This window comes from Leopardus geoffroyi, chromosome D1 (genome assembly GCF_018350155.1).
Source record: "Leopardus geoffroyi isolate Oge1 chromosome D1, O.geoffroyi_Oge1_pat1.0, whole genome shotgun sequence".
NCBI classification, from domain to species: Eukaryota; Metazoa; Chordata; class Mammalia; order Carnivora; family Felidae; genus Leopardus; species Leopardus geoffroyi.
Window position 1 is genome coordinate 81,318,509 of NC_059329.1, and position 23,473 is coordinate 81,341,981.

The 23,473-nt window shown below is 37.8% G+C and overlaps 1 protein-coding gene across 2 annotated transcripts in view; it reads left to right on the forward strand.

Moving 5' to 3' along the window:
* ANO3 (anoctamin 3) overlaps positions 1–23,473 on the forward strand; it is a 424,570-nt gene that overhangs the window by 127,564 nt on the left and 273,533 nt on the right. The window contains exon 1 of one of the 2 annotated variants that reach the window (XM_045484807.1): positions 20,038–20,251. The exons of the other annotated variant lie outside the window; for it this stretch is intronic. Coding sequence (XP_045340763.1) covers positions 20,206–20,251 — 46 coding nt within the window. The 5' untranslated portion in view covers positions 20,038–20,205. Of the gene's footprint in view, positions 1–20,037; positions 20,252–23,473 lie in introns of those variants that run through there. 2 annotated transcript variants of the gene reach the window in all.

The following is a 23,473-nucleotide window of genomic DNA, read 5'->3' on the forward strand; positions in this document are numbered from 1 at the left end:
TTTTAATCAATTTTTTTTGCTTTTGAGTTGTAGGAATTTCTTATACATATTGAAAACTGCAAACTCTATAGATAGTTTGAAAATATTCCCTTCACTTCTGTTGGTTTCCTTTTTTTGCTGATTGTTTCTTGGCTGTACAGATGCTTTTTGGCTTGATTTAGTCATACTTATTTATTTTTGCTATTGTTGCTGGCACTTTTTGTGATTTTTTTTGTCATATCCAAAAAACTGTTGTCAAGACCAAAGTCAAGGAGCATCATCTTCATGTTTTCTTCTAGTAGTTTTATACTTGTGGATCTTCCATTTACATCTTTAATCCATTTTGAGTCAATTTTTGTGAGTGGTGTAAAAAAGGGGTCCAATTTTCCCTATTCTACATGTGATTATCCAATTTTCCCAACACTGTATTGGTATTATTAATATATCCTGAAAACTTGGTTGCCATGACTCCACCTTTGAAAGATGTTCTGCGTCCTTCTGTCAAAATCAGAATTCTGAGACGATAACGAAAAATCAATTTCTTACTACATATAAGTAAAGACCACCTTAGGATGCCTCTCAGCTATCAGTACACCAGCTTTTCTCTGATATAAAGTTTGTTTATATGTTTAGTATGTTTAGTACTTCACATCACTCACAATTTTGCCCCTAAATAGCTTTCTTGTATTAAGTAACACACACAGGAAATTATCTGAAGTTTCCGCATACCCCCCAAAAGGCAGGGTATGAAGCTGGCAAGGGTAATGGTGAATTAATGAAGAACCACATGACTAAAAACAGGCTTTTGGATAATGTCAAGCGACAATTAGAGTATTAGCAGAAACTGGTATTTATCAAGTTATTCTATGTGCCAAGGACCGTGTTAAACTCTGTGTGGGTCGACTCCTCTTGGCAACTCTATGAAGCCAGGGTTATAAGCAACTACAGATCAGGCGAGGATCAGACATGTGGAGTAACTTGTCTGTGGTCTAGCTACTTCTTCCCTCACACAGGGGCCTGAACTAGGACTTGAACCAGGTCTGTCTCCTAAAAAGACAGAGCCCTTGACCCTTTCCGGACATTGGTGTAATCCTACAAATATGTGACACACAAAATTTCCAACTGTGGAAATTAGAATTAGATGTGTTTCTGGAAAAGGAATATTGTTAGTTTTGTCTTCAAACCTGTGTAAGAGATGGTATTCTTACATAATAAGTTACCAAAATCCTCTGTTTGGATAAATACATGACTAAAGAGGAGAAGTATAATTTACAAGGCAACTCTAAGTGGACTTTTGAAAAATTCCACAATTCCACAGTTCTTATTTTTATCACAAGTGAGTAATTTGTCACATTTAAACTCACCGGTGATGTTAGATGATATGCCCTTTCTATCCTAGTAAATGCAAATTTCATAGAGAGTTTCCATTTGTCATCAACAAATTGACATCCTGGGTCCAACCTGTTTTTTTTGTTTTGTTTTGTTTTTTTGCTTTTGTTTGTTGTTGTTGTTGTTGTTGTTGTTGTTGTTATCAAGGCCTAGGCTTCCCAGGCCTACCTGCTCTGGAACTAGGTGACCACAAACCAGACTTATCAGAGAACACCCCTTGTCTCCTTTCCGAAGGAGAGGAAACAATCCTCCCTACTCATTTTTGTATATTCCTTAGTGTCAAGTCAGGGTATTTATTAGTTTGTTTTTTCTTGGGAGTGAGAGGCAAGTTTTGTCACATATAGCTTGTTTTGTTTCAAATTACCTTATTTAGGTATGATTGACATGCAAAAGCTGCATTTAATTAATGTACACAACTTGATGAATTTGGAAATAAGTATCCACCTGTGAAATCATCACCACCATCAATGCCATAAACATGTCCACCACTTCCAAAATTATCCTTCTGCCCCCTTTATTTTTTTTCTTTTTTGCAGCAAGTAGAATGGTGGTTACCAGGGGCTGGAGGGAGGGGAAAATGAAAAAGTGCTAGTCAAAATGTACAAAACTTCAATTATGCAAGTTGATTAGATTCTGGAGATGTATTTATGGTCAGGTTAATAATACTGTATTGTACACTTAAAATTTTGCTAACAAGATAGATTTTATGTTATGTGCATTTGTTTATATCAAGAGACTTTGTTACAATTCCATTGTTCCTGTTAGTCTATCCAAACTCCTTATAGTCAGTCTCCTTGATAGTTCTATGTCTACATAGGGTTTGTTAACTCATCCTGTGATTCTGTCTTCAAAATATTTGCATATCTCAACTGCTTATCGCCTTCACTGGTACCACTGTGGTCTGAAATCCCATCACCTCCCCCACCGGAAAATTGAAATACTTTCTAACCAGTGTCCACTCTAGTCTTTCCTCCCTCCTCCACCTCTCACACATCTCTTCTTGACAGAGTAGCTAGGACAATTACTTTACAACCTAAATCAGATAATACCACTCCCGTTTTCAAAAACCTCCAAAAGCTTTTATGTCATCCAGACCTTACTTAAAATGAGCTGCCACGCCCAGTTACCACCCCTGCTTTCAGTTCCTACTGATGATCTCATAGGGCACAGGGCCCCCCTGTGGTTCCTCTCACCTCTGGGCTGTGGCATTGTTGTGGTTTCTGTCTGGAATACTATTGCCCCTGATGTGTGCATGGCTTATTACTGCTTCACCTCTTTCAGGACTTTGCCCAAACATCATTTCCTCAGCAGGATGCTGAGTGGCCCTTCCCTGGCCATCATACTTAAAATTGCATTCTTCTCTCCCACCCCAAGGCACTTATTTTTCTTCACAGGACTTATCTGATATGCTGTCTTTTGTTATTTTCATAATATCTCTTCTTCCATCAGATTGTACACTACATAGGAGAAGAAATTTTCCTTTCTTTTTTCTGTTTCGATCACTATCATCAGTGCCTAGAATAGTGCCTGATTAAATGGTAGGTTCTCAAAAATATTGTTGATGAAATGAACTACACAGTAATCTATCTTTAAAAAAGTGGTATTGGTAAAAGTTTATTTAGTACTATATTAATTTATCTGGAGTGGATTTTAACATTAATATGAGATCCTTAGATAACAATCTCTGCTTTTCTTATATGTGTCCTGAAGGTCATCATTAGCCAAGCCCTGACGTGTGTGTGTGTGTGTGTGTGTGTGTGTGTGTGTGTGTGTAATTTCCCTAGTGTAAAGCAGAGCACTGCTTCCCACATTAAAGACTGATAGTCTTCCTGTCTTAAAGCCAAATTACTTACTGTAGGGAGATTCACATGATTCTTCTGGCATAAAGGTCCAGATGTTCCCCTTAATTTATTGAAGGCTTTCCTCTTAACACAGCTCTTATTCTCCTGGACATGGTAGATTATTAAATATCATAGGAATATAATTAAATTCCATTTTCTTAGCAAATTCTGTTTTACATTAATTCCAAATTATTGATGCAGAATATAATTTAATCTTCAGTTACAACCCAAAAATTGTTGGTCCTATTTGCCATTTTATTCCTAAATAACATTCTAGAAAACCCCAATCTTAACACCTACCCATTCTATTCTGCAAAGAAAAAGCAAAAGCCAGCAGATCTGTAAAAAAATATGTGCGGTGGAGTGACCTTCCTTTATTAGGATGGGTGTTCATTCACTCATTCATCATAGCATTGTAGTAGATCTCCTTTGCAACAGACACTGAACTAGGTGAGAAAGTACATGAGGAAAACTGAAAAGAACATTAGATTCAGAATTAGGAGAACCAAGTCAGACTGGAGCATATGATAGCAGTGTGACCTGAGCAAATAATCATATTTTTAATGAAGAAAATGCAGGTACTAATACACATTTCACAAGCTTAGATTTTGTATGAGTACTGAAAGAATTATACTTTGTAAAATAATTTGTAAAATGCTATATGAATATAAGCATTTTCATTATCATGTTATAATAAAAATTGTATTTTTATATAAAATTAAATATCATACATCATTTCATAACGTAATAAAAAAAGAAGTATAAAAGAAAAGAAGAGGTTGAGAGAAAGGGAATGTGAACGCAAGGGACCTCTTCTCAACTTAAAAAATTCAAGAGGAGAAGAATATATAAATGTTAATAATTAAAAACAACATCTGCCTGTCCATCAAAAGATAGAAATGTAGTTTGCGGGTCCACAGTCAAAAGTTTAATTTCAATGTGGCAAATTCCATAAGGCCTTATCAGCAGAGTAGCATTTGAGCAACGTCTTGTAATGGAAGTAGCTCACTGGCAGGTCATTTGTCCCCTATTATAAGATGGCTTAGTTGGTGATTATTGTACTAATACAGCATGGCGGTCAACTACATGAGCCTTAGAGTCAGATTTTTTTTTCCAAACCTTAGTTATGCATTTCCCTACCTAGCTGAAGGATTTTGAGTATATTACTTACTCCCTCTGTTCCTCAATTTCCTCATTAATAAATTTGAGATAATAGTACTGACCTCATAAGGCTAGTATGAGAATTAAGATAAGTGCTTCGCATACTAAGTTCACACTAAATGTTAATTGCTGTTATTCTACTTGTTAATGCTATTATTATTGTAAGTGAGGCAGCACACAAAATTCCTGTTGCCAGAAATGGATTTTTAGGAAAGAGTGCAAAGAAATGAGGTGACCCCTTGATCATCTTGGTATAAGTGAGAGTAGCAAGTTGGCCTCCTCTTTGCTTTTTTTTTTTAATGGCTATTTATTTATTTATTTTTGAGAGAGAGAGAGTGCGAGCAAGCGGGAGAGGGTCAGAGAGAGAGAGAGAGAAAGAGAATCCCAAGCAGGCTCTGCACTGTCTGTCACACAGAGCCCAACCTGGGGCTCAAACTCATGAACCGTGAGATCATGACCTGAGCTGAAATCATGAGTTGGAGCTTAACCGAATGAGCCACCCAGATGCCCCTTCCTCTCTTTGTTTTTGTCTACTTCTGTATATTAGTGTCTCTACCTTACAAAGCTCATATTGTCCACGGCCCCTCGCTGCAGTCCCATCTGGTGCTCAAAGATTTTGGCTATTTGTCTCTGTAGGACTCCAGAATTCAGGAATCAGGGAACATAAGACATAAGTTAAATAAGTGATAAACCGATACAAGTCATATTAGTAATGATTTAATGTTTTTTTCTCCATTTTTAACAAGAGATGTTCAGTAAATATCTTAAGAAGCAAAAAATAAACACTTTACCTGGGTATTCTAGTCACCTCCCAAGCCAAAAATGATGCCTTATAAATACACACCAATCATCATCATCATCAAGCCATTTAACAGTGTTATTATTTTTAATTTATAACTCACTGTCACTTATTACTGGTTTTAATCCCGACAGTTTTACAAGTTAAATAAGTATTATTTTTTTAATTTATATGTAATTTTTGTGTCCTTTTAATAAATTCTAGGCAGGTCTATGAGTATGTTATTTGAAAAAAAAAAAAAAGCCAGGTATAGACGATCACAGCTTCCTGTGGTATTCAGATGATGAGCAGTCCATGTAGTTATCAGTCTATAGACATCTCAGCATTTTATATTATTTCCAATCTTATTATCCATCAGTCCATAAACATCCATTTCACATGGCCAGAGTCTGCTCTTTTTCTAGTCCTCATCCTTTTCCTTTCCAAAATCTGAGTTTTTCTAGCTCTCTGCTCTTGCTCCCAGCACCACTCTGAAAGGCTTTGTAGCAAGCTGCTGGAACGAGGTCCACATGAAGCTTGGAACGTCTAAAAATCTTTCAGAGTCTAGGAAGGACAAAGGGATGAGTTAGGAAGGCAGTCCACAATATCCCAACGGGAATGGTAAATGGAACCTTAACTTCCTGAAAAGTGTGACGAGTTAGTGAATTAGAGAGGAGGCATTGACTATTCAGTTCCACTTGACCTTTGACAAGTGTAACAAAGTATTAGTTAAATTAATACTAGGTAAGCCTGATAAAAGGACCTCAAGGCCAGATTTGTCCCTTGTTTGTAAACCTGAAACCTCTGCTTTATAAGCTTCAGAAGTTTAAGAAGGGAGGGGGCGCCTGGGTGGCTCAGTCAATTAAGCGTCTGACTCCTGCTCAGGTCATAACTTCACAGTTCGCAAGTTCAAGCCCCACATCGGGCTCTATGCTGACAGCTCAGACCCTGAATTCTAGATTCTGGATTCTATGTCTCCCCCTCTCTCTGTCCTTCCACTTCTCTCTGCCCCTCCCCTCCCTCTGCCCCTCCCCTGCTTGGGCTCTGTCTCTCTCTCTCAAAAATAAATCAACATTAAAAAAAAAAAGAAGTTTGAGAAGGTACAAGATAAATGAAGCATAGTCCTGCTAATATTGACTGTCCTTCATCAAGTGACTGATGAGTTACGCCATAGTCTGTCTCTTAATTCTGTTTTACTAACGGCCTATCATCTCCATTTATGGCAGGGGTGAGAGTAGAAAGGGTGAATAAAGAATGAGGTGATCTCCTGCTCTTCACAATGAGTGGCCTATGGTCCAAATATTTATTCTAGATGGGCTCACCATAGTTTCTGGTTTGTCAGACAGTCCTTACTTGTAACTGTTGTCCATCCAATGTAATCATAGTGACCCCTTTCATACTCAAAAGTATCCGAGTTAGGGAAATAATTTTCTGATGACATTAGTGCTGGTTAACACAAATGTCATAGCTATTGACAGACCAAAACTGCATGGGTGCAGAAAGACAAGTAAATAATTGCTAAGTACTATATGAGATAAAACTGTTATAGTGTCCAGACTCAGAGCCAGATAGGCTGACTCTAGTCAGAACTCTACACAATGCAGGCTGTTTTAAAGTTTTACGTTAAACATAAGATACCTATCTTACAGGTATCAGAACTAAATCTAAGGGAAACAAAATATACTCAGGCACATCCCTTAGGAAGTAACAGAGCATAAATTTTAACTGAGATCTTCTGAGGTCAAGGCTGCATACTTTCCTAAGTGTCTCCTTGTTTGGAAACCAAATACTAAGAATTACGCTAAACATAACAGTCATAACACTAAAGGTACAATTTGGTGATGCATCTCTTAAGAGAAGTAGAAACTGAGAATAAGACTAATCGTTAGGGACGTGACTAACTGGCACAAAAGAATCAGAACAATTCATGATTCTATATAATTAAGTTCTCAATTATTTAGTAAGGATGAACAAGTTCAGAAGAGACTTCATGTGGGCTGGTCTATTCAGGGAAGAGGTGCCATTGGGCCTGGGAGAACTTGGATGATGAACAGCAAGAAGAGAACATTCCCCAAAGAGGAAACAAAGGGCTGTTTTCGTGAGGCAGATCAAGCACTACATTCTGACCCAAACAGAGTTTGTGCTGGGAAATCCAGAGAAATCTGATGGATAAAATAGGTCGGGCTAGATAATGAGAATGTCTTTAGTGTTTAATTTTGTTTTACCCATGCATATACATAACTTTACATAAATGCATACATGTGGTTATTCACATGCTTTTGGATGTATAGTTGTTTTCCTTTTTCTCTCTTTTGGCTTCCTTCTCAGTCTCTCTTCTTCCGTCCAGTTGTATTAACCTACCTACCCATATTAACAACCCAGCATGTAGCTTTCTCTATATTTTCTCCCTGTCCAACTAATCAGATAGATACCCTACTAGGATAAATCATAATCTGCCATATTGGTGGGTATGAGTTTTGTTTCCAGTGTTTTGCTACCAAGACCAATGGTACAATAAACAACCCTGACATATGGGTCATTATTTATGGCTGCTTTATTTGAATGGGATAGACTTCTAAGAGATGGGTTATTGGTTAAAATAGGCTCTAATGCTTCACAATTCCAAAGCAATGTATGAAAGAATGCTTTTCCCAACATCCCTATAAAAATAGATACCATGGCTCCTTTCCATTTTTGCTAATGTGAAGAGCTTAAAAATATACCTCGCTATTTTAACTTCTATTTCCCTGACTACCAGAGAATTTTTTTTGTTTTAAATTATGATTTTTTTAGATTAGAATCTTACAATGTGGTCTGTAAATACTCTGCATTTTAATTTTTTTTTTAATGTTTATTTATTTTTGAAAGAGGGAGAGAGAGACAGAAAGCGAGCAAGGGGGAGGGGCAGAAAGAGGAGACACAGAATCAAGAGCAGGCTCCAGGCTCTGGGCTGACAGAACAGAGCCCACACGGGCTCGAACCCACAAACCACGAGATCATGACCTGAGCTGAAGTCGGACACTTAACTGACTGAGCCACCCAGGCACCCCAATACTCTGCATTATTTTTTTTCTGTCTTGCTTTACTTTTCCTTCATTTTTTTCTTTTTATCAACCAGGGTTCAATCAGCAAAGCAGAATGAGAAATACTTTAAGTATTATGGAATAAGGATTTATTATAGGAGTGAGAACTTACCCAACCGTAGGAGTTTTGTGGAGAATAGTCCAAAAAGGGATGTTAGAGAATCAGAGAAAAGCAACTAGCCAGTTCTTTTGAACACTTGCTGTGGCAAACAAACCAGAGTTTGCCAGGGAATCTAGAGTGGGTCCGTGACGGAGCATTGGTGGAGCAGCCTATGGAAAGACTATCACCTCTGCACCTGCTGGTGGCATGGTATTTCCATAGAGCAAAAAAGAGCTGGACATGGTACTGGGAAAAATAGGGACCTTCTAGAATCTGTCTGCTCCTGTGTCATTGTCTCATTGTTTGCAAGCACAGTGACCTTCAGAGCAAGTGGCTGCTGCTTTCCTTTAAGTTTACTAGGCTTGGGGCGCCTGAGTGGCTTGGTCGGTTAAGCGTCGGACTTCGGCTCAGGTCATGATCTCACGGTTCGTGAGTTCAAGCCCCGCCGTGAGTTCAAGCCCCGCGTCGGGCTCTGTGCTGACAGCTCAGAGCCTGGAGCCTGTTTCAGATTCTGTGTCTCCCTCTCTCTCTGCCCCTCCCCTGTTCATGCTCTGTCTCTCTCTGTCTCAAAAATAAATAAACGTTAAAAAAAAAAATTTAAGTTTACTAGGCTTGCACAGATTACTTTTTGATCAGCTTTAGCCTGGAACCATATTGGGAAGGCAATTCTGGAGAACACGGTTGTAGTTTAGTGAAGTTGACACAAAAGGAACATAACAAAGCACAAGACCAATTTTTGTGAATGTCCACAAAATACAAAGATAAGTGTTATAAGTGTGATCTTATAAACTTCTGTTAAATGAAGTTCATTGTAGTAAGTCAATCTAGATCTTTAGTTGTTTACTTTGGTCTATTATACTAAATTTTTTGAGAAATATTTATTGTCTTCCATTACATTTGCAGTTTTATCAATTTGTCCATCTAATTGTTTTGCTTTTATATTAATGACTGTACAGTTTGGCGCATAAGGTATAGGACTTATATCTTCTTTATAAATTATACCTTTAGCTTTATGTAATGTGCCTCTTTAACATTTTATTCCGTATAATGTGAAATTCCATCTTGACTGATAATATTGCTAGACTTGCTTACTTTTTTATTTGCATTTACCTGAAATCATTTTGACCACCACTTTATTAGTTTCCATTAAATATATAAATATATATATATACATATATATATATATATTTTTTTTTTTTTTTTTTTTTGCACAGAGTGCTTATCTTGATTTTAATCCAATTTAAGTCACTGTCTTTTAGTGGACTCTTTTTAGAGTCCTTATATTTGGAATATTGGCCGACATGCTTGATTTTATTCATTTCATCTTATTTTAAATGTATAATTTGTCTTCACTGTTGAGTACACATTTTCCTTTTCCTTATTTTTCCTGGTTTGATCAAGGTGCAATATATTTCATTTGTTTTCTCCTTGGAAAGTTCATTGTTCTTTCCCCATTCATTAAATATTATTTTTTATTTTCCTTGTTCTCATAATCAAATGAGTTAAACAAAATTATTTTTCTATTAATATTCATGTTTTCATTTGCCTCTTGTTTGGCCCCCTCCCCAATAAAAGAAGGTGTTAAGACTATATTAAACTTCTATTTTTCCTCTCTAATTCTCCTTTCCTTAGACTTCTGTAGCATTCTTATTTAGCCCAACTACCTGGATTTGTTAAAATTAATAATCAGAATTTATTCTATAGTGTTTTCTTTTTAATAGCTTTTTGTAGTTCTTATGTTAAGTATCCCTGGAGTGTGTATTATTATCCACTTGAATTTAATTAGGTAAATAAAGATTAGATACAATTATATTTTACTCTTATTTTATCTTGAGGTCCCTTTTCTTTTTTTTTTATTTAAAATTTTTTTTTTTCAACGTTTATTTATTTTTGGGACAGAGAGAGACAGAGCATGAACGGGGGAGGGGCAGAGAGAGAGGGAGACACAGAATCGGAAACAGGCTCCAGGCTCCAAGCCATCAGCCCAGAGCCTGACGCGGGGCTCGAACTCACGGACCGCAAGATCGTGACCTGGCTGAAGTCGGACGCTTAACCAACTGCGCCACCCAGGCGCCCCTTGAGGTCCCTTTTCTAATTCATTTTTTAAAGTAGAATCCTTAAGTATTTATTCAAATAGACTCTGTAAGGTATACATTCCTCAAATTATTGAAGATTTTCAAGTGTCTTCCTGTACTTGAGAATAATTATATCTTGTGTAGGTATGTGATTTTGAGATGAAGTCATTTATATCATCAACCTGAAGAAGCTTTTCTAACTTCCAGCATTGCATATGAAAAAGTATAATGTCAGTCTCTTTTCTGTTTTCCTTAATCAATATTTTACTGATTCCTAGGTGACAAAAGCTTATTTGAAGATTGGAAAATATAGTCATGATAGTTAAAAGGCAAACTTTCCTAAAAGTCACCGGAAGAAAATTCTTGTTTTTATTGTGTAAAATGTGTTGCTGTAGTGTTTTTTTTTTTTCTTGTTCCCCCCCTCCCCCACAAAGTGTTCAACCACTCTTTTACAGTAAAACGCCACAACCAGGGGAGACTTGGAACTTCAAACGTTTAGAGCTTATATTACCATTTGCTATCTATTCTTAAAGAAATTACAAAGAGGGGCACCTGGGTGGCTCAGTTGGTTGAGCATCTGACTTTGGCTCAGGTCATGATCTTGCGGTCAGTGGGTTCGAGCCCAGCGTCGGGCTCTGAGCTGTCAGCACGGAGCCTGGAGCCTGTTTCAGATTCTGTGTCTCCCTCTCTCTCTCACCCTCCCCCATTCATGCTGTCTCTCCCTGTCTCAAAAATAAATAAACGTTAAAAAAAAATTAAAAGAAAAAGAAATTACAAAGATGTACTGTTTTTCTGGTACAAAGCTTACAACGACTAAAAAAAAAAAAAATATATATATATATATATATATATATATATATATATATATATATATCTATCTATCTCCTGGCTGAATTTGGCACATAGATTCCAGTATATATTTGTTAAATGTACTAAAAATAAAATAGGTAGTTTTATTCTAATATTTGTAGAAATTATAGGAAGGGAGGAAGAAGAACTTTATTTGATATAAAGTATGATTTACTAAATATTTTTCAAAGTAATATGATGTGATCATCTACTCAGTAATGCTAACATAAATTATTTAGATTAATGAATACAAGGGCTATAATTGACACATTGTTAATACATAAATGCTTTCAAGTTGCCAATATTTATTTTTTAAGTAAATTCAATGCTGTCACATTAAATAATTAATTCAGTAACATTTTCATCCTATTAGTTTTATTTTTTTGCAAACTGTCTCTTCATCATATCATTATTTTAGACCCCACTCAAGTTCATATTGCCACAAGGTTTCTACTTGTAGATTTCAATTAGTGAAGATTTTCTGTACTATTTCTACTATTTTCCTTTGGAGAGGAAAGAGGAATAATCCTAGTCAAACCAGCCACAAGGATTATATTTCTGAAGTCAGAGCATGTGAAATTCTCTTCCAACTGAAAAGAATCCTAGAATACGAGAGGCAGAAGAGACCTTAGAGAGCATCAAATCCATCAACCTTATCATAGATGGGAGACCTTGAACCAAGAAGGCTAAGTGATTTGTACACTGTTAGATGGCATGCTAGTTTACACATCAGGACAAGACTCCCAAAGCAATGCCTTCCCTTCCACATTTCTCTGCTACGTCAGAAAGGGGACCTTCATGCCAAGTGCTGATTTTCTGTTTTCAATTTTAAATCTGTGCTACTATTGGATTAAAATGGCATAACCACATTTTCTGCCCAGACTATTTTCTTCAATTATTTTAATGTTTATTTGTTTTTGAGAGAGAGACAGAGACAGAGTGCAAGCAGGGGAGGGGCAGAAAGAGAGGGAGATACAGAATCCAAAACAGGCTCCAGGCTCTGAGCTGTCAGTACAGAGCCTGACATGGGGCCCAAACCCACTATCCATGAGGTCATGACCTGAGCCGAAGTTGGGTGTCCAACTGACCTAGCCACCCCGGTGTCACCTGCCCAGACTATTTTTAAATACTGTTGTCATTTTGTATTTTTTGCACTTATTTTTCTAACATAAGTCATATGCATTTGTTGGTTAAGGTGGCTGCTTAACTTACTATCCAAAACAGGACACGTTTTAAAGTTTGAGGCCATTGATAATTACACTGTGACAAAAAGCAACCCAGAACATAATGTCACTCTAGGGATAAATGGAGAATAAAGGTAAAATATCAATAAGCAAAATGAAAAAAAAATAATTACTTCACCCCCTATCTTCTTTATGTAGACTCTGCTTTGTTTTGAGTTTTATTATCATAGATCTGTGCATATAATTTTTTTGCAAAAATTGACCTCGCACTGCAATATTCTTTGGCAATTTGTTATTTTTTTCAATTTTTTTAATGCTTATTTATTTTTGAGAAAGAGAGAGATAGAGAGAGACACACAGAGAGAGAGAGAGAGACAGAGCATGAGTGGGGGAGGGGCAGAGAGAGGGAGACATAGAATCCAAAGCAGGCTCCAGACTCCGAGCTGTCAGCACAGAGCCTGATTCAGGACTCAAACTCACAAACTCGGAGATCATGACCTGAGCTGAAGTCGGATGCTTAACCAACTGAGCCACCTAAGTGCCTCTGCAGTTTGTTATTAATAAGTGACATATTGAGGTGCCTGAGTGGCTCAGCTCGTTGAGCTTCCAATTCTTGATTTTGGCTCAAGTTATGATCCCAGTGTCATGGGATCAAGTCCCACATCAGGCTCTGTGCTGGATGTGGAGCCTGCTTAAGATTTTCTCTCTGCCCCTCCCCCCCATACAACAAAAAAAAAAACACAAAAAACAATAAATCAGGAAACTTTTTCCAGTAAATAAATATTCATGCACACTATCTCTTTAAAGGATTTCTTAATATTGCATTGTTAATGTCTTTGGGGGAATGTCAAGCCAGCAGATACAATCTTTGCTCCTGCTGGACTGCTTATGTTCAAATAGAGATCACAGAGTATTCACAACCAGTCACTCCAGCCTCCCAGGGCCACAAATACATTTTCTCTGAAAAGAAAATAGGTAACTACAGAAGCTACTTTCGTTTCCACCTCCTACTGGCAAACACCCCAACAACCAGTATAGCACAGGCGTAAGTCAGCAGAAGCATCAAGCTATCAGAATAGACACTAGCCATAGACTAGCACTTCCACATCCAGAACTTCAGCTGAGTTTTCATGGAAAACTTGCTGTTTTCAAAAGCATGGAAATTCACCAAAATGTGGTAGAGTGGTCCAGATGATCAGAGTATCAGTTTAAGAAGTTATGAAGATGAACAGATGTAGAAAATAAATCAATAGTTATTATAATCCTAGATTTTCTAAACAAAGCAAAATTAGTCTTTATGAAATTATCTGCCTGGAGTAAATAAAATCACAGAGCAATATAAAGCCATAGTCTTACATGCTAATTTTGAAAGGCAATTAATACACTGGACTGATATTTGAATATCTTATTATTAGACTCTTAGCAAACAAGAGAAAAGTTTGTGCCTACTTTCAAAAGCATGCATATATAATGCACAATACAAACATGGTAAAATGCCATGAAATGATGTTAGTCATATTCTATAGGAATTATAGGAGATTAAATTCACATCTAACTTGCTTTATAGTGGGTGGATGTGAAAAAAGGAAGGCTTCATCGTGGAAATGGCATTGCTTTGGGGACTTAAAGGAGAGTAGGGGTTGAGAAAACTTGAATAGGATGGGAGTTTTAGGATGAGCATTTCAAATGCAGAAAACAGCAGCAGCAAAAGAAGAGAGGCCTATGAGGAAGAAAACCATTGGAGGAACAAAACGGAGTGTAAGAGAGTCTTAGAAACAAGATTAGAGTGTGTTGAGGGCAGATCATGGGGCTTCTTGAAAGTAGAACAATAAACATGGTCTCTATTCTATAGGCATCCTGAGTGATGATAAGTTTTCCACAGAGACATAATATTATAAAATGTTTATTCCACCATCAACTACTTTTTTCCACGCATCTTAATGCTGTCTTCTTAAGCAAATCATTTTGTGTCCCTGTCTTTTCAAAATACTACGTGATAATGGGGTGCCTGGGTGGCTCAGTCAGTTAAGCACCCTACTCTTGATTTCAGTTCTGGTAATGATCTCATGTGCCGGAGTCCAGCTCCAGCGGGTTCAGGGGTTCCTGAAGCATAAACGGCGTCAGTGAAAAAGTGAAAAAAAGTAAAATAAAACAAAAATAAAAATGGACACAGACAACAGCAGTGCGTTGATTTGGCCGATTTATTGTAGCAAATGTGGCGTTATATCTGCTAGTGATTTCCTTGGCATCTATGTTTTTCTAACATTACCTAATTTTAAAAATGTTTCGATGTGTAATCAACCTTTAAGAAATAACGTGGCGATTTTCTTGTAATGTTCCCTCATGATTATTGATTAATTTCTTACATTATTCCATTATGCATCTGCATTTATCTATAATCTATAAAGCATTTGCTTTGCTGTTTTCATGAAAGGTCATCTATCTCTCAACACCTCAGGTGGAACAGTTATAGGGACATGACCTCCTAACCACATGAGGCCAGAAGAACAATGTGTTTGCCTCGGTCCGAGGTGCCAGGAAGGGGCTGGAAGGGCCTTAGAAACCCATGCCTCACACATTCTCAGAGAGACAATGCACCTAGGGACTAATGAACCATTCTGTACCTTCAATCATCATCATCTGGAATGCCTCCGAGGGGCCAGGCGGGCCTAGCGGTTGAAGTCGCCTGTGCCCAGAGATACACTGCTTAGTTGCCAGAGTGAGGCTTTCAAATCCATGTTTCTCCTTTGTCGGCCTCTTTGCTGGCAAACGCATGAGGCTATCCTTCCTGTAAGTAGAGGAGTCTCCATAGGGGATGGCAAGGGCTAAATGTAAGGCCGCACAATTTCTTGCGGAACCTTATTTTCTTTCCTAATGGTTCTTTTCCCAGGGGGCCTGTCGAGGGCAGTTCCCCAACAGACAATACCCCAGGTACTTTTATTAAGGTCAAATTACCTAGAGGCGGGAGTACAAGAAGCTTCTCTGTCCGTGGGCCGCCTTGCAGTCACCAATCCGTCCACAGCCCGGGCCCTGCCACTCAGGCTGTGATAGCTCGGCTTCCAGCACTCGTGGATCGTGGGATTTGAGCCGGGTGTGGGGCTCTGTGCAGACAGCATGGAGCCTGCTTGGAATTCTCTTTCTCAACCTCTGTCTCTGACCCTCCCCCAATAGTGCTCACTCTCTCACTCTCTCTCAACAAAATAAGCATTAAAAAAAGTAAAAACAACAAAATACTGTGTGATAAGAGCACCTCAGGCTGGGTTCGGATTAGGTGGAAGCTGCTGATTTTCCTCCATTGCTTTCTCTTCGGCACTTACATCCCTTAGGACCTGTCATTCCTGAATGCATCTCTGAGCATCTAGCCTGGCTGTCAGAAGGACTCACCTGTTCTTTTACTGTCACGTGTGGTCAGCTACACTAGGCTTTGGGGGAAACAACCGTTAAATTGTACTCCACCCTTCACGTATCCAGCACTGGGTTTTCTGAAAAGCTTGTTTGTGCTTCTAATAGAGTATGGATAGCAACTCGCACCAAGAAAGTAGTTCATATATTAAATATAAATATATATAAGCATAAAATATATAAATGATTTTAATATAATTCCCCTTGGTTTTGCATAAGGAAGAAGACAGCTACTCAAGCCACTAAAGCAGCATTTTTCTTGAAGTCATTTTAAAATTTTAAATTAATTGCTTTCGTTTCTTATTCATTAGTAAGTATTCATTCAGCTTGTGTGAAAGGAACTATACTGGTCTCTGAAGAAACAGTCAACATTCAGTCCACTCTCAGGGAGATCAGAGTCTCTCTATAATAATGTCTCTGGGGGAGCTCTCCCCTTCTGTCTTCCTTACTCTTCTCAAATAAACCCATTACCAATGTGACTTGGTTATTTCATTTTGCCTTTTATTTTGTTTAAATGCTTATTTATTTTGAGAGAGAGAGAAAAAGAGCACATGCATGTAGGGGAAGGGCAGAGAGAGAGGTAGAGAGAGCATCCCAAGCAGGCTCTGAACTGTCAGCACAGAGTTGAATGTGGGGCCTCTATGTCATGAACCATGAGATCATGACCTGAGCTGAAACCAAGAGTTGGACACTTAACCAAATGAGCCACCCAGTCGCTCATCGTTTTGCCTTTTAATACCTTAAATAATTGGGTTTTCTATAGAGGGAATGACTGAAAAGAGAATTGCTTTATTTCAGTTACCATTTAGGTAATGAGAGCAGAATTGGCAACCCAATTTCAATTAAGTCATTTATTCAAGACCCAAAGAGGTAATGACAGAAGTCTCACATTTCCTGTGATAGAGCACAAAACAGGGAAGCTAACGATTGGCTGAGCTGAGTGTTCATATTTCGAAGTTCAAAGGAATAAAAAACCTCCCAGTGATGTAAAAACAGAGTTTCCTACCTCTTCTGGGAGGCAAAAGTTAGCATGTGGTCTGATAAATTAATTACCTAAGGAGGACATGAGACAGGTGGTGAGCTGTGGGAGGGTGAATGCAGCAGAGACCTGAGCAAGAAAACAAAACAAAACAAAAGTCCAAGACTGAAAAAGAAAAATTACTTTGTAGCATAATAGATAGGGAGAGAGTTTAAGAATATATGTATAAAATCCATATCAAATCAGTATATATCATTTGTAAAAAGTAGAACATGACAAAAATTATGGAGGTATAAAAAAAAATCAGCTTTAATCCCTATTTGCAAAATTACTTATTTAGAAATTTTGGTATGCTTCTTTCCAGTCTTTTTTTTTTCCCATTTTGCAAAACAAAGTCAAGATCATATAACATATGATAATTGTGTTTCATCAGTGAACATTATATAAAATATTCTCTCATCTTTAAAATTTGAAGAAAGAAATTTAAAACCAAAAATAGTAAAAAAAATTAAAAAAAATCAGTTTAGCCATCTTTGATGAAGCTATTATATATTCATTCCTAACCTTTCCACAATGGAAATGTCAGATTCAAAAATTTCCTCTTATCAGTTCATAGGAAGATTTATTTTTTTAGGAAGGTCTTTGTTCAAACCCCCTGCCCTTGTCACTTTCAACACACACACGCACATACACATACAGCCTTTCCTTCTCTTTGCATTGCCTTTCCTGTAAAGCAGATGGTGCTTGAAATTTTCTAGGGTCCTTACGAAAGCTGTTCCTCTAGCAACCTTCCTTAAAAGACTGATTTTAAAACAAGCAAAGATGTTCTTTGAATTCCCTGCTAGCCAATCTGTCAGTCCAGCCTAAAATATTTCTAATTAAAAGTAATCAACTTTATGAGAAGATAATTTAACCATAGTTGGCACTGCTGAGGTGAGGGTGCGATGGTGTTAGAAATACCAAATCACGGTTTTTTATAATTAATTTCTAATGATGTTCTAATTCTTAACTCATTCCTGGCTCCAGTGCCCACATCTTCGCCTCCAGCTGAATTGTGGTTGGAGAAAATTAGACATCAGCAAAAGAAGAGGCTCTGGGAAATTGAAGATGTCCTTCTGCCTGGAAGTGTAGAGTAGAACCATAGGCTTTTACTTCTTTCAATTGTCCTTCCCAATTATGAATTGAATTAATGTTCATATTTCCACAATATTTCTGATTCTAAACTTAGTGATTTAAAGGGGTTTTTAAAAGAAGATCAGGGGGCCCCTGGGTGGCCCAGTCAGGTAAGCATCCAAATCTTGATTTCGGCTCAGATCATGATCTGGTGTTTTCATGGGTTCAGGCCCCGGGTCAGGCTCTGCGCTGGCAATGGAGCCTGCATGGGATGCTCCGTCTCCCTGTATCTCTGTCCCTACCCCACTCGTGCCGTCTCTGTCTCTCTCAGAATAAATGAATAAACTTACGAAAATAAAATAAAAAGAAGATCAGATCTTCAGGGGTAATAATTATAATAGTATCTGGTATTTACTGAGCTTTACCTTCCTGCCATGAACTCGTCTTTAAATATATTATTTAATTTAATCCTCACCTAAGAGATTGGGTGGTATTAGAATTCAATGAGTTGGATTGTAATTGGAATGACCTATGAGTTGAGCTACATTAGAATTTTAACTGCAGATGAACAAAATATAACAAAAACACCCTCAGGAATTCATTTATTGTCTTGGGTTTCAGTGCTCTTTTGTATAAAATAGCTGTAAAATGAGGCTTTGTGGAGACAGTCTCTGAGGTTTGTTCTGAATCTTCAGTTCAAGATAAAACTCACACTAAGTTAATTCTTTATAACCAAGTATTTCTTCAGTGCCTGCATACTTAGTTTTTACTGAATGTTCAACATCTTCTTTCTGGAAACACTGGTATCCTTCATTAAAGACAGCTGCAAATTCTTTGGTAGGTCTTTCACTGGGAGTGGAATCCAATTTCTCTCTTCTCCAGGCTTAGCCATTGAAAACTCAAGAGGACTCTAGGCAGAACCACCAGGCTGAGCCTAGCCAACCTATGAAATGTCATGAGAGATCATAGTTTCGGAGTGTTTTTTTTAATGCAGTCATATTTAACTAGAACATCTGCTTGTTCAAAGCTACATTCCCTTTACTGCCCTTGTATTATGCACCACAGGTGAAATCAAAAAGTGTATGATAGTAGCTCAACCTGTGTGAGGTTTTGAACATCTTGAAACAACTGTTTTCTCTTTATCATCTGCCTTTACTTGTATTCCTCAACTGACTGAGCTGGTCTCACAAACCTTCAAAATTCGGGAAAGCATATACTCTTTGCTCTTGTTCAATAAGGTTACATCTTCCACGAGGAGCTAAAAGGTTTGAATCAGGCAGCAGGAAAAGGAAGGTAAAAGGAAGAGAGACAGAAGAATGTGTTGAACTGGCTCCTGATTCTATTTTGGCCAGTGTGGTTTGGCCCTCCCATAGTTACTTCACCTCTTTGATATCAGGTGTCTTTCTCTCTCAACATAAGGTGATGGTTATTTATGATTTTGAGAATTCTTTGTTGTTTTGGACCTTAGTTTCTTTTACAATATTAAAATAATATTCTATATACCTTATAAGGCTTTTGCTAGGATTACTTTAGGTATCGTGGAGAGTGTTTTTGCAGCACCTGTTACTGATGAATGGCCCCATGCCATTATTATAGCATTCAGTGCCTCAAAGGCTGAAGTACAAGAGGATAACTCACATGCAGTGGTGTTCTAGACATTTAACATAGCTTATCTGATAAAACCATTCTACTGGCTAAGTGGAAGTTATCCATATTTCCTGTATGCAACTTTAAGAGGAAAAGACAAAAACGTCTCTGCATCTGCTGTTGCATTCCTCTCAGGGGAGAAATAGATCAGCTTGGCCCTTCTGCAAGTGCCAGTGTTTACAGACCAACTTTTAGTGAATTAAAACCGTACCCCGATATAATAATTCGCCTCAAACTTGAAAAAGAGGTAATTACTTAGTGGCTCCAGAGATTTGTTCGGATTTATTTATAGTCGCTAAGAAAAGTCCTCCTCTCCCTCTCCCAGCAAACCCAACACAGCGCCCACCCACACTGCGGCACTGGACGCTCCGGGGATGCGAGGTTAATTCCCGGAGTAGCCGCTAAGGGGAGCTGGACGCTGGACCGCCCTCCGACGTTGCCATAACAACGGTGGGCGCGCAGCCTTAGGAGCTAAGTGCCGGCTAAAGCAGGTGTCGGATTGCAGCGCGCTCTCGGAGGCTCAGGGATTGTGTGGAGCCCGGGAGCCTGTCAAACAGTCTGGTTACTATTCCTCCGCCTCCCTCTAGGACAGCTTCCGAACCCAGCTGGGACGCACAGAGTGAAAATGGTCCACCATTCAGGCTCGATTCAGTCCTTTAAACAGCAAAAAGGTCAGTTGGAATCTTGGTCCCCCCTTCCTAAGGGCGTCACATCCCCCTCTGCATGCCCTTGCAGTTGTGTAGGAGCATCCTTTCCAGGCTAATGCGACGCAGAGGTGGAGAACTCTGTGAAGTTAAAAAAAAAAAATGTTCTTTTTCTTTTCTTCTTCTTCTTTTTTTTTAATGCTTCTTCACTCTGCATCCAAGATGAGTCTGATTTCTGAGCCTCCGCACGGTCCCTGGGTGAAGCAGAATTCGTCATTTCTGGGACTTGATTTAATTTATTATCTCTGCTAAGACTGCTTCATTGCATTGCAGTAAACCAGCTTAGTAGGGGTTGTCTTATTAACCCAATAGTGCTTTGAGTTTTGAAGACAGAAATTCTGGACCATGTTTGCCCCAGTCTGTGATTCAAATGGTTAAGAAGCTTCACATGAGCAAATCTCTTGTTTGAGATGCTTTTACCCGATCCTAGATAAATGAATTTTAGGAGAGTTCCAGAAGTTGGCCTGTTGAAAGGGCTCTGAAACTTTCTTGGAAAACTTAATTTTTCCTGTGCCCTATGCTTGATTCTGGGTTTCAAGCTTTTGTTATTGTTGGTAGGTTCCTCTTCTAGGGGCTTTGTATTATCTCTCTTAGCTTCTCCTTCAAGTTTCCCCCTGGATGCCATGGTATGAGTCTATATATTCATAGTCAAATTAAGAAATATTCCAAGTTATTCTCACTCTTTGGTCCTTATTCCTTACCTTGTTGAAAAGTATTTTTATAGAGCATGTTTATTTTTAGGCATATCCCCAGTTTTTTGGAGTTTGTCCAGAAACATATATTAAACAACAATGCCATTTTATTGACTTAATAATGGTAATGGTAATTATGCTATAGTTGACCATACGATACCTAAGATATATGAATTCTGGAATGGTAAATTGGCTCATTCAAAGTGAAGTTAATATTTACTTAAATATTCCTACCTTCCCCCCATGTTATCTATACTCTATCTATCTATCTATCTATCTATCATCTATCTATCTACAGTCAACAGTTGTTTCTATGTAGATCTTAAAGCAAAAACTGGATGGACATACCAGGGACAATTTAGTAGGGATTCCTTCATTAGTCAGAATATGGGACTGAATGAGCTTCAAATTCCATAATTTTGTACTCTGTTAGAAGTCCAAGTTCTCTTGGTTCTTAAAAAATATGTTGAAATGGGAGTGGGATGAGAGACTGTCCAGTTAGACCAAAATTTCACCTAGTGTGCGATTCCATGTCAAATCTAAGTGTTCCAAAGAAAATTACATTGCTTTAAGAAGTCATGTTCTCTTTAATCATTGTTTTAAACACATGTGCCCTTTCAGAATGAAGACAAAGATTATAGGAACTTTGCCCCAGCTTCATACAATTAATATTTCCCTCTGATACACGGCTATAGGTGACTCATTTCTGGAACTTGGAACCTTGAAATGGTCCTCACACAACTTATTATGTATGGATATATATTTTGCTTTTAAAAGCAAACAATTGCCAATTTAAGGACCACCTGTCATTGCTCAAAGTGAGTTATAAAAATTATGCAAATCCTAGTTCTTCATATTGTCCAAAAACATTTGGTTTCCTTTATGATGCATTATGAGACATTTATTTTCAAGTCTTACTTGTCGGCCCAAAAGGCAACTTTAGTAGAAGGATAAATATGGAGAGGAGGAGGGAATAGGAAAAGAAGCAGTAATAAAGTGCTTCTGGTTAATTGCTTCTTAACCCTGAATGGGCATTCCAAAAAGACATACCAAACTGATGATTAGCTATTTTAATTCCTCAAAGCAGCAGCAAAATAATATTCTAGATGCTTTCTGACCCAGGAAGCATGAGACAAAAAGCTTTCAGGGGTGTTTTCACCATAACATTAACCAGAAAACTTAACATTAAAATAGAGAATATTCTGTACTGGAACTTGGGAGTTCTAAATAGTAAGCTCACCTTCATAACTAGCTTAAAAACCTTGAGCAAAGTGTTTAATTTCCTTGGACTTAGCTTGATTGAAAAGATTGAACCCCTGACCCCTATGCCTTTTCTATTTCTCTCTGTTCCTTAGGGAAGGATGGGAGCAATGTGAAAGCAGAGATAATTTCTTTCTGGGCCAAAGAGGAAAGCCCTGCATTTAGTTCGCTTTTAAGAAATAATGTAGTTGAGTAAACCAGTTTATGGGGATTACTTTTAATCAAGTCAGATTAATATCTGTTTTTGATTTTGATTTCAATATTATAATACCTAGAAAGAGCCTGAATATTCAGAAAACACCCCTTTTGTAAGACTTTAAAAATGTTTACCATCACTTGAAAAACAGATACCCTCTATATTTAAAGTCTCAGCAGGTGTGGAGATTTTCCCTTATATGAGAACTCTGGGGCAATCAATTCCTGATCCAAATTTCCTCACTGATATTATTCAGCGTTTTGCAACAAATCAATATAGATGCCAGAATCGTTATCTGTAAAGTGAATTACTGTACATAAAACCAAATTTCTCCATTAATTTAATCTATGATCTTTGTTTTCATCCCTGGATTTTAATTCTACATATGCTGCTTACAAGTTTTATTCTGTAATATATCTAATCTTCAGTTACTGTGTCTATGAATTGAAGATAATATCGACATTGCAGGGTCGTAATGTACTTAGCAGTTCATCTGGCACAAATTGGAGCTCATAAATATAGTGAATAATTAATAATAATAATATGATAGTCACTCTTCTTCCCAGACTCATCTGGCTTTTGTTGACTATTTAGGAGTAAAAAACACCCTCAGCACTTCCCTCTTAAGTTTTTGACCTTTATTTTACTTTGTCTTACTTACTTTTGTCATTTTGGGGTATTCTTTTTGGGGGGGTATTCTTAAGGAAAATTAGACTCCAGACCTTCTAAAGATTTCTGACAATCGTCTTGAGTTACAACCACAAACTACCCAACTCATATACCCATTCCTCCAGAAAACCTCTCAAAAATTCCCATAGAGTAATTTTAGATATTCATTTCATAATTTCAAAATGTTACTGCAAATAAATTGTACTTATTCACTCTCCACTCAACCCCTATATACCAGGCTCTTGCTGTGTGCCCGGCATGGTGCTTAGCAATGGCATCATCAAGAACACTTTCATTCTCGGGGTGCCTGGGTGGCTCAGTCAGTTGAGCGTCCAACTTTGGCTCAGGTCATGACCTCACAGTTTGTGGGTT